General features: G+C 42.0%; 1 protein-coding gene across 1 annotated transcript; it reads right to left on the bottom strand.

Moving 5' to 3' along the window:
• Nucleotides 1–618: 618 nt before the first annotated feature.
• On the bottom strand, nt 619–10,452 carry LOC310859527 (monocyte to macrophage differentiation factor 2-like). The gene is made up of 7 exons (XM_083766111.1): nt 10,120–10,452; nt 3,425–3,506; nt 2,830–2,990; nt 2,125–2,199; nt 1,809–1,910; nt 1,625–1,694; nt 619–859 (listed from the first exon to the last, which is right to left on the bottom strand). The coding sequence occupies exons 1-7, from the start codon at nt 10,131–10,133 to the stop codon at nt 656–658; spliced, it is 708 nt and encodes a 235-aa protein (XP_083622237.1). The 5' UTR covers nt 10,134–10,452; the 3' UTR covers nt 619–655.
• Between the last annotated feature and the right edge of the window lie 1,946 nt (nt 10,453–12,398).

Here is a 12,398-nt window from a genome sequence, read left to right as displayed (position 1 = left end):
GTAGGGGTGTCAAATACCGACCCAAACCGCTGTATTGAACTGAACGGCCCCATGCCGAACCGTACCAAATGGACTACTTATCCTAACTCAAATACAAAGTATTACACCAACCTGGGCGGGTGCAACATACCTATTAACAACAGAGGAGCGCTTGGTTTTCTTGTTTTTCCTCAATGTCCATAATAGTGAACAGTGAAATAGCCTCTATACTACAGTGCTTTTTTAACCCACTTTGAATGGAATGTGCAGTGAAAACGTTCATATATATTTTTTTCCCCTTCAAATTCCCCATGTATATACGTAGGGTTAAAGTGGTTAAACAGGTGTTGACGCTATTAACTCATTTAGCTAGGGTTTACCCTACTTTGAGAACCACTGCCCTAGAACCGTGACACCAAAATATTGAACCGAACCGAATGTTGTGAACCCTTTCCCCCATCACACACACACACACACACACACACACACACACACACACACACACACACACACACACACACACACACACACACACACACACACACACACACACACACACACACACACACACACACACACACACACACACACACACACAGCCTATATATATAAATCCCTCCACTTTGTGTCATCTTTCACTTCCCCAAGCACAGGAGACGCCACACCCTGCTAGCCGTCATCTGGACGTCTGCACCCGACTGGCCGGTGGCACGTAGAGGTACTTCCAGATGGCGTAGTAGTGGACAGCCGCTCCCATGGCGACGAACAGGTGCCAGATGGCGTGGGCGAAGGGCACGAGGCCGTCGCTCTTGAAGAAGATCATCCCCAGGCAGTAGAAGACTCCTCCTGCCAGGAGCTCGTACAGCCCCGCCTGGTCCGGCTGCATTAGGATTGATTGATTGATTGAAATATTTATTAACAGTTTATAGAATTACAGTACATTTCAAGCAGAAACTCAATACAAAGACTGTTAAAGGAAGGAAGGGACACACAACATCTGGTTAACCCATTCTGACCTGAGATCAGATTCTAAAAATGTCATCTACAGCCTGACAGTTTTCTGAAAAAGCTATGTTTCTATGTCAGTCGTTCTTCGATTTTTCAAAAAATAGCAGACCTACAAGCTCGTAGCGCTCGTGGTTTGGGGAGCCCCCTGGTGGAGAATGCGGCTACATTTATTGTGGAAGGATTATACCAGTGAAAGATTATTTCATAACCCTTTTTTCCCCCATAAATGAACATGATCATACTACAGCATCAAAAGTAGCATATCTGCAAGCCTCTTTGAGCTTGTAGATATGCTACTTTTGCTATTTCTGAATTAGAATCCTGAAAAGTACCAGTTTTGGACAAAAATAAATAAAACGTTACACAGTAATGTCTTTAAGGCCCAAACCACACCAGCTGCAACTCCTTGCAACTACTTGCAACTCCTTGCAACAAAACAAACCACACCAATGCAACTCCTTGCAACAAAACAAACCACACCAATGCAACTCCTCGCATCTGCCATTGGGAATAATGGTTGCAAGGAGTTGCATGGCGACCCTCTGGTGTGGTCGGTTAGGGCTTAACACTAAGAAGGATCTTTACTGTACATACTGTACTTATTGTATAATTATGTATTGAGGTGTTGGACCCTCACCATGGAGAGGACGACCAACGCAGGGAAGAAACCCATCACCGTGTAGCAGATCAACTCCATGAGCTTATACCTGCAGGAGAGACAGACACGTTAAGAGAGGACAGACAGACAAACAGACAGACAGACAGACAGACAGACAGACAGACAGACAGACAGACAGACAGACAGACAGACAGGCTCTAACCTCTCATGAAAGAAGAAGACGTAAGTCGTTCCTACGGAGGCCATGACCCACACCAGCCAGCGCATGTGAGACGCCCAGGGCCCCAACTCTCTGAGGTTAAGCCTACACACACACACACACACGCACGCACGTACGCACACACACACAAACACACACACACACTGTTTCAGGCTAGAGACACATGCATAGATAGCTACATTAATCTTTTCCACTACAAGAACTGAACCGTGCAGTGCCATCGAACATATTTCACAGACTCTGGATTTTTCCATACATCACACACACACACACACACTACAGGCCGGTGTGTGTTTACCATGGTGCGTAGGAGGCCGCTATGAAGAAGTAGATGACCATCCTGTCACACATGTGGAAGCAGTGCTCCACAGACCTGCAAGACACATCTCAAGGTTTTTGCATTTGTTTCCTTGGGTTCCGTTTTGTTTGTTATGTCTGCCACTATCTGAACCGCCTCATTTTATTGAGATTGTGTTTTGAAACCTTTCACGTTATGTACAAATGTCGCAGTTTTTGCATGTTATGTGTATATCAAACTTGCTCCCATCTATATACACTGCCATATTATTATTTTTTTAATAAGAAAATAATAATAATCTCGTTCCATCTTTCTTGAAACTGTACCTTATATCTTTAAATAAATAAATGTGATTCTGGGAGCAAACTCAAGCATGAATATGATCAAATAAAATATTAGCTAAAACCAATATATTATTTTGTCGTGCATGCCTAATCTGTGTGTACGTGTTGCCAAAACTTGCCACAAGTGGCCTGAAAATCTCTGGCATGACAAAGAGCAAAGCCAAACAAATGGCTAAATATTGCTCTCTTTCAGCTGTCAGGCAGTATGGCTGTGTGGAGGAGAAGGTGCTACAGTATTATGTACATGAACATGAACTGTCATATTTGTTCCCTTTAATATTAATTTGTGGATTTATTCAACTAAATAATTAAAATGTGTGTATTTGTGTGTGTGTGCGTGTGCACGTGCGCGCGTGTGTACCGTAGGTGACTCTTCTTCCAGGCCACAGTGTGGAACACGGTGGAGATGATGAACAGTGAGCTAAGCCCCGCCCCATACACCCACGCCGACACACGTTCCCATTGGTCTTCGGACAGGAAGTGCAGCAGCGAGCTGCCCAGCAGGCTGGGGATGATCCATAACTGTACCGAGTTACAAGCAAGACAAATGACACTGTCAACGCTGCACATTCATTCACATTATGGTGTGTGTGTGTGTGTGTGTGTGTGTGCGCGTTTTGTATATATTCATCCTTGCTGTCGGGCATAAACCTCTTACTGTACCTCCATGTTAGAACTTTGTGTGTACATCAAAAGTAGCAGATCCACAAGCTCGAAAATGTGGTGCAAAGCAACACGTTTTGCTATTTTTCTCATTTGAATCCTGAAAAGTAACAGTTTTGGAGATACGTGTATGAGGTTTCCATCTGACAGAGACGTTATATTACTAGAATTGTGAGTGCCAAATGTCCCTTGAGTATAGTAGAATTTGAGACGTTGTGTGTGCGTGTGCGTGTGCGCGTGTGCGTGTGCGTGTGCGTGTGCGTGTGTGTGTGTGTGTGTGTGTGTGTGATTACCGCGTGTGTGGCACAGTTGGCAGCGTGCTCATAGTCAGTGGGCTGGTATCTCTTATTGGAAGGAACACGATTGTTCATAAATCTGCAATGATCAGATAAACATGAATTAGTTCAGAAAAACACTGCATTAGTGCAGAACAAAAAACACTGCATTAGTGCAGAACAAAAAACACTGCATTAGTTGTGTTTATATAAGCTCACAAGCTTGTAGATTCTTTTTGTAACCTTTTTTTATAAATAGATTTGATTTTCTTTAAATAAAATACAAACATTATGAAAAAAGACAAAAACAATGTGTTGTAGAGCAAGTGGCGACATGGAGACATAGTACGAACACAAACAAACAAGAACAAAACAAGGGAGAACAAAACAAGAGAATAAAACAAAGTGTTTGGTCTAGCATGAGCGTAGGTGTAATAGTTTACGGGGGAGTTATTTTATGGGTCCATGTGGGAGGTGGGAGGTATGGGATCAGGAAGTCAAGATGGTGGGAGGAGAAACAAAAAAGACAAAAAAAAAATATTTACATAATCTATATCGTCTCTGTCGGGTGGAAACCTCATGTGTTCTAAACCGTTACGTTTCAGGATTCAAATTCAACAGCATCAAAAGTAGCAGATCTCAAAAGAAGTGTCGCTTCGCGCCGCATTTCGAGCTCACGGATCTGCTACTTCTGATGCTTTTGCTTTTGCGTGATAATTTACGGGAAAAACACAAAAAGTTAAAATATAGAGATAATTGCCCGACAGCAACAATATATAACACATTCATACAATATATGTTTACCGAGGTTTTCAGTTTCTACTCTGACTGGACAAAGTCAGGGCGGGTGCTGTTGCTGCTTACAGCCCCCCCCACCCACCCACCCACCCATCCATCTTGCCCCGTCTCTTAGCAACGCTCCCACCAAAGCTTGATCCGCTTCAACTTGTTGCCATGACTGCCGTTGCCTGGCAACAGCTCGTAACCACGGACCGACTGAAGCGGTGACAGTTATAGGTGTGTCTTCATCTCAAGACAGCCTCACACACACGCGCGTACGCACAACGTCGTCATGTAAAACACGTGTGAGCTTATTTTCAATTGTTTGACATTTATTTTTAAGATTTCTGCCCAAAGTAGATATTTCGTTTTTAATAAATTGATTAGTTGGATTAACGGTTCCTTTTAGATAAGAACACGATCCCATGAACAACCAGATGACAGTGATGTCATTGTTGTCATGGGAACCCCGAGCGGGGGGGTGAATGTATATATATTTTCCCCCCCAATGAGAAGAGTCTTTCCTTTCCACCCCCCCCCCCCATTTTTCTTTACTCCCCAAAGAGGGAAAAGTCTCTTCTCTTCTTTGTCTTTTCTTTATCCATCCCCCTCACCCATCCTTTTTTCCCTTGGCATTGGCAACCTCTTGTCTTTATTCTTCCACGTGATTAAATTTACGCGTGTCAGGGGAATGGGAGGCTTAACAAAGACAGGAAGAATGCACGCCGTGCACACGCACACAAATACACTCACATGCACATGCACGCCACACACACACACACACACACACACACACACACACACCCCCTCCTGTTATTTTCCTGCTGCATCTTCCTTCCACTGCTTCCAGAGCTCGATTTCATAAGAGGCCTAGATTCTACAGCGACCGTCCCACAGACGCGTACACGTGTGATGTTCTGAGATCAGAGGCACTCTGTGAACAACATGACTCACACTCACATTTAATATGTGTGAGCGTGAGCGTTCATGTTAATCCACTGGCCTTGTACTGTAGTGTAAACTGTACCGTCTTTAGTACAATCTACGCAAAGGCAACCATAACTAGGGATAACTGGGCCATTTGACTTCAAATCAACATCATAATTGTTTTAAACTTTTGCCTCGATCAGTTACGATTAATGTTTGTAATCTTTTTCTTTCACTTTCCTTTTTCAAAAGTAGCAAAAAATAGCAGATCTACAAGCTCACATTACTGTAGATCATTTTTGTGGTTAATCAGACTATAATCGATTTAGTCCACTATTAAAAAACAATTTGAATATGTTGTTGATTCGTTGCTAAGAAATAAAATAAAAAAGGTTTCTTAAGCTACAGTGCATGAGCAAGAGGAATTTGGTTATTGGTTTTAGCATGTAAAGCATGTAAAAATTGGTTTTACATGCGCTTTGCCCACAGCCCTGCCTAAACTAAAGGACAGAAATCAACGCCTGGGCAACAAACAGCAGGCTGCCATTGTATTTCACACAACAGTATTGGCTACTCAAGTAGGCCTAATAAATCACATTTTGGCGAACTGAAAGACTCTAGCACTGTGCACTAAAAACTCAAACACTTTATACACTTGATGCAGATCTAATATGTAGGGCTTGTATCACATGTAGGGCTTGTATCACAATCACAATGGCGCCGGTAGGTGTGACAGCCTACCGTGACCTCAGCCTTGCAAGGCCTATTGCCATCACAAACTATAGAGCCTGACTGATACGTAAGTTTAGCTCATACTGAACTTGTGATCAGCATCAGAAGTTATGATGTGCTCCGAATTTAATCAATTTCAATTAAAAAAATCTACTTAACACATTAAAGGGTTATGATGTGCGGCATGTGCCGTGATTTTTGTACTTTTTCTGTTTTGTGTCTATGGAGTTAATATAGTTCTAATAGACCCCCAAGTGTTGTTATAATATTCAAATATGTCTTCCCTGTGTATTTTTGGTTTCTTCCTGAAAGCTTTGAGTCAAAAGGCCCAACCGAAATACACCACTTTAGTGACATGTCACTGACATTATAACCCTAACCCCTTCACCATACAACAACGGCTGTGGGTGAGGCTGAGGTCGGGGTGAAAACCAGGTATACTTAATGAACTGGTGGGTGTGGCCACATAAAATACATAGTTTTAACACTTTCTTTACAATTTTCAGAAAAACATCTTCCACCTAGTATAATCATAGTACTTGATGATCATGTTTTAGGGGGTGGGGGGAATCACGGCACTCCATCTTTCTACAAATGCCTTCTAATGCCTGTAGCAGTTTTTTGAAGAAAAAACCTTTACTGCCGGGTAAAAACCTCTTGGCTCTTATGTCCATATTTGTGTGTTTTTTTTCCCGTAAATGAACGCGGACAAACTACAAAGCATCTGTGGTCTCTAGGACGGGATCGGCATTGGACCTAAAATCGGTCAGGATTTACCACACGTACCTTGATTAATGGGGGACATTATAGACATTTTTAATCGTTCTTCTCAGCAATGAAATGTACCCAGAATTCCAGTAAGCCAACAACCCTGGGTGAACTCAAAGCCACAGCTCCTCTGTTGCCACTTATTACATTAGCATGGAAGAGATAAGCTCTCATCTCCTATCCTATTTCCGTCTATAGCAGACAGCGGTTAGCAGTAGTGGAGGAAGAAGCCTACAGTACTTTTTTATTTCTTTCTAATTCAGTATAATTCTTTTTCTGGATTTAGGTTTGTATGAGTAAAATTTAACAACTTTAAGAGAGCCATCAGGGTCTTAGACAAGAAACTCATACCATCATTATTATAGCATTTTGTTAAAGTAACACTTTAAGCTTTGATAATGTTAAGGCTTTTTAAAGTGTCTCTCTACATGGACTGGCTCTTCCTCCAGTGAGATTATATCCACAGGATACATACACTGGACGGCAAACTCAGGTTGAACTCGCAGGTCTGATACTTTTGCTGCTTTTGTGTGACGCTGTAATGATCAAGTAGGGCGCGTTGATTTACGAAAAAAAACACAACAGTTAAAATATGGAGATATTTTGGTTTTCTGCTCGACAGCAACGAAATTCAGTTCCGGAAACACACACACAGCCCATTCTAGAAGCAGTGAAAGAATAACGTACAGCAGGAAGAGATTAAAATGAACACAGCTCACGAATCCTTTTGGTTGTACTCTCTCTCTCCCTCTCTTTCTCTCACAAGCGTGCACATCGCATCACGACCCGTTGCGAGGAGGATGTACGCAGACGACTGAATCTAAATTAAGTATCAGACTGACATCCATTCTGTGCTATTAATAAAAGCCTGACCCAGCCAGCAACATACTACACAAACGAGCCAGTCTGTCCCCAATAAGAGTTTCCCTTACCCCCCTCTGTGTGTATAGTGTGCCAAGCCCAGCAGGCTTTGGCTGTGTTATTAATGATTGCATCAAGCTGGCTGATAATTAGCAGGCCATCCTGGCATCCTAGGGCCAGAGGGCTACACACACTAACAGGACAGTGGACAGGAGGCTCTGTCTGTGGAGCACCGAGTGGAGACCTGCTGGGGAACAGCTTTTGTCCCCTGTCCACACACACACACACACACACACACACACACAAAGAAATAATATAAATAAAGTATTTGATGAAAGGATGACTTTATTCACCCACTTTAATGTTGTAAGTGGAACGCCAGCCATCCTATAGTTTGCATAGTTTCAATGTACAGAACAGATATTGTTTGATAGTATACCGTTGACTTTAGACTGATAATAGGTTCTCGGTTTGCCTATGATCCTAGATTATTATCTGTATGCCGATTTGATGTATTACCTTGTGTTGTCCTGGCTTATTGTAAATCGCTCAGGATTTAGGATTAAGAGCGTCTGCTAATGCCTAAATTGTAAAATGTAGTGCCTGTTCTATGCTGATGTTGAAGTGATGTACTTTGTAAATCCCTGCCTGCGTCTGGTTTATTCTGGCATGAACTGGTGTGTGTGTGTGTGTGTGTGTGTGTGTGTGTGTGTGTGTGTGCCTGGCTATATATGTAATAAATGTGGGTGAACAAACTTGGCATGGATAATGGTGTAGTGTGTCATGGTGATTTAACTGGAGAATCTCCAGAAGAACTGTGTGTGTGTGTGTGTGTGTGTGTGGCGGGGGGAGGGGGGGGGTTCATCAGTGAGAGAAAATCAAAACTAGTGCTCTAACCGGGGGAAAAGAATTGTACATGAGGAAAGGATGTAAGATGCACTCTAAAGACCACCCTGTTGTGTGTCTCATCAACACTGGCCTGTTATCTATCATGATGTGGAAGTCATTAACATAATCAGCCCAGCCTGTCCTGCTCACGCACAACGCCCTACACAATAATGTATAAAACAGTACACAAAGTGTCCACAACCAGGATGTCATTAGCTTTCGCATAATAAATAAATAAAAAATCCTTCACCTTTTTTTTTTTTTGCAGATTAATCTAATTTTAGATCAAACATCATAGACACTTGTTTTTCATTCTGCAACCATACATGCATATACATTACAAACATGTCATTACATTACATTACGAAAAAAAAATTAAATGTTATTTTTCTTCTTTTAAAAGTAGCACAAATAATCTACAAGCTCACATGTTTAGGTATTTTTTTTTTAAATCAGGCTTAAGTAGTCTCTTTTGTATTTTAATGAAATGATGCCCGTTGTATTCATAAAGATAATCATCCCAACCCTCCCCCTGCACAAACACAACACCCACATAAATTTAGAAAGCACAAGTGTGCACACGACAAAATAATGCTTATTGATGTTTTGACAATGCCCCACCATGGCAGTATCAGTATAGTTAAGACTTCCACACTGAAGTGCTACTTATATGATTAACCCAATTTGTCAAGGAGACGACATATTTGGTGGCTAAACTAAAGCCGTCATCAAAACTGAGTTATTCTGTGTTAAGCTGTGTTACATTCACACATCTTCACAATCCTGTGCCAAATGTATCCATCCATTACACAGAGAGCCTACAAATGGAGCCAAAATGACTGTCAACTAACTGACTGACACCCATTAAGACCTGAGGCCGATTCTCCAAATGCCTTCTGAATCAGTAGTTCGTCACGATCCAATCACGTGAGCGGAAATCAGGGCCGATCACGTCATTTTCAAATGATCGGAATCGGATCAGGAGCAAAAAACGTGATCGGGACATCCCTAGTATCAATATATCCAAAGATTCCAAATCATGATATTAGACTAGATTAGATTATTGTCTGTGATTTTGGATATTGTACTATTGTGATATGGACTAAACATCAACTAAAAAGCAACTAAAAATCTGTATCGGCAAATACTGAAAATCATATGATCAGAATTGAATCAGGCGCAAAAAAACGTGATCTCTACTTCTGGTTCTCAAACTTTTTTGATTCACTTACAAGATACAAATGCAGATGTAGGCTACAAGCTTGCAGCGCACAGTGAGCTTGTAGATCTGTTATTTTTGATCACCACTGTTATGAGCAAAAATGAGTTAACTTTCACAGTCTCTGTCTGTCCCATCATGGAAGATCAGCCACATCTCACACACAACAAGGCAACACCCATAGTAAAGCTAACAGGTTGGAGAAGAGGTGGACGGATGACCAGAACAAGATGTGAAGAAGAGGCTTTAAAATGATGAAGGGGGGAGGAGACGCGCTATTAATGTGTCCAAGAATCTTACTTCAATAGCCCCACAGATGAGGGGCCACACTGAATAACATGCATATATACATGATGTAGCCTAGATTACAGCAAGGATAGAATTATGTTGGCTGATTTAAATAGGCCTGTTACCATGGCCACCATCATTAACATCATCATCAGTACCACAGTCATCCTCCTCAGCATCATTTTATTATCACTAAAATAAGAAGGGGGGGGGGGGGGGGAGAGACAGTCTAGACTTAAAACCCACCTACCTTACAAGATTCATTTAAAGTGGATTATAAATAATAAGCAACAGTTGACAGTCAGCAGAGATCGAAGCAGCGCGCCCTCAAGTCTCTCTCCGAGTCCGAACCGTGGATGGATGGCTGGATGTGGGAGAAATTCAGTTCACGCTTTCTTCTTCGGCAAGAACACAACACGTACGCTACCAGGCACCACCACGACGACCACCGCGACAACGAGCTGCACGACGGAGTCACGCTAGGAGAAAGACCACCGAAGAGAGGACATGCATCAGCGCCGGGGATGAGGAGGACCTGCTCGTCTTCTCATCTTCATCAGCAGCATCACATCATCGGTGAGCAGCGGTGACTGTCTGTGCTAGGCGACGGACGGGACGGACGGACGGACGCATCACGGACAAACAGACGAGCCAGCTGCTGTGCTGAACTATACAGAGTACAGACACTTCTCTCCTCACACTCGGGGTTGCCAGGCCTGGTTATTATAAGCGATGTGGGCTTGTTTTTGTTTTGTTTTGCTTTCCGTTTGCTTGATTGAATACTTTGTTAGTCAGACGACTGCGTAGGTAATATAAAGGTATACCGGTAGATATTAAGGATAACACAGACCTGTCCAAATCACTTATATGCATTAAATGAATCAAAAGTTGCTGTATAGGCTATTTTTGCATTGGATCAAGACTATAATGTATTATTGTAGGCCTATAGATGTCTGACTTTTGCTTTCATACAAAAACCAAAGTCAGACTCTATAAAATACATGATTTGCTGTTTCTAAAGTGTATGGTTGCTTATTTTGGGCCTGCAGTGCTGAATGTCGTTCAAACATTTTTATGTTAAGGACAAGAAGGATCCCCCACATTAATATTTGTCTACAGCCCCCATGCCCCATCTGATTTAAATCATGTTGTGCCAGGTTTGTGTTGTTAAAATGTTTAAAAAAAATTATCACTTAAACTTTTAATAATTAAATAGCAGATTAAGGTCACTAGCCGTTTTAAAATAGCCGATGCATATAGATTAAAGTGGATCATTTTAGCCTCTTAGGCTTGTTTTCATAGTTGACCTTCTTTCCTTATTTGCATAGACCTGGCAACACCGTCTCCACTCCGGATCATGCTCCGGATGGGCCGTGTGGGCGACTGGGCGTTGTGGTAAAGAGGCCCTCTTCGTCGTACGGCGGTGTCGCCCCTTTCACGAGCTCACGACGTTGTTTTTAAGCGCTTTCAGACCTACACAAATAATTATTAATAGCTATTGCTAAAGCTGGGAGGAATAGTGTATTTGAGTTTAAAGACTGCAACTGCACGATGATTAGTTTTCTAAAATAAAGGGCCACAAAAACGCCGATAGTCTATTTTTAGGTGTTGTACCGCTAGATGGCGGTGGAGTCACGTAGATTTGGGAGGCTGTCCCTCTCGACGTTAACGGATTCAATACCACAAAGGGTTTATAATAAGTTACATTTCTAATAACTAGACTGGGTCAGGCTGAGGTCAGCTAAGGATAAAGCCCTTCAGTACGCTCTGAAAACAAACATGAACATGTTGTCCATCATGCCCTTTGGACTTCAGTTAAACTAAATTATCATTTTTACTCCTTTGGCACAACAGATGTCGGCATTGACTGCCCAATTAACAGCTGTGGAAACCAGCCAGGCCTGAGGAACCATGATAGAGCAAACGTTCCCAAACTTCCCACACTTTTCAGGCTGTGATCCCCAAAATAATCATATTTGAACTGGGGACCCACACACCCTGACAAACACTTGAAATTGCAGGGATTACATTTAGTTATATCTCACAATGCCTTGCAGCACGCTTGTATTGGTTAGTATTTTCACAATTTACCTCTTTCTCATCATGTAATATTTGACAATTTGGTATTAAAAAGGTCTTAAGTCACTAAATTGTAACTGTAGAAATGTGCAGATATAACCCGGTATACATTTAATACTGTATGTTGGTTTGTTACTGTTGAGTGAGAAAGCAATGTTGCACATTAACCCATTCTGGACGGGAACCCCTTTTGGTGTTTTAACTAAGGTTATACTTTAGCTTTTGAAAAATAGCAGATCTACACGCTCATACAAGCTTGTAGGTCTGCCATTTTTGAAAAATGCGGCACAAATCTTTGAATATATATTCTTTCGGAGCGAACGTCTTTTTTTATTTCGACGTCAGACCTAATGCTAGTCATCTGGGGGAACCACTGAAATAGGGCCCCGTCGCCCGAGGCATAATGTCTGCATGGGAAAACCAACTCTTTGATATTACATCTCTCTTTCA

This window comes from Protomyctophum parallelum, assembly GCF_964188405.1.
Source record: "Protomyctophum parallelum genome assembly, chromosome: 5".
Lineage (NCBI taxonomy): Eukaryota > Metazoa > Chordata > Actinopteri > Myctophiformes > Myctophidae > Protomyctophum > Protomyctophum parallelum.
Note: the sequence above shows the minus strand (reverse complement) of the source record. Positions and strands in the feature narration are given on the sequence as shown.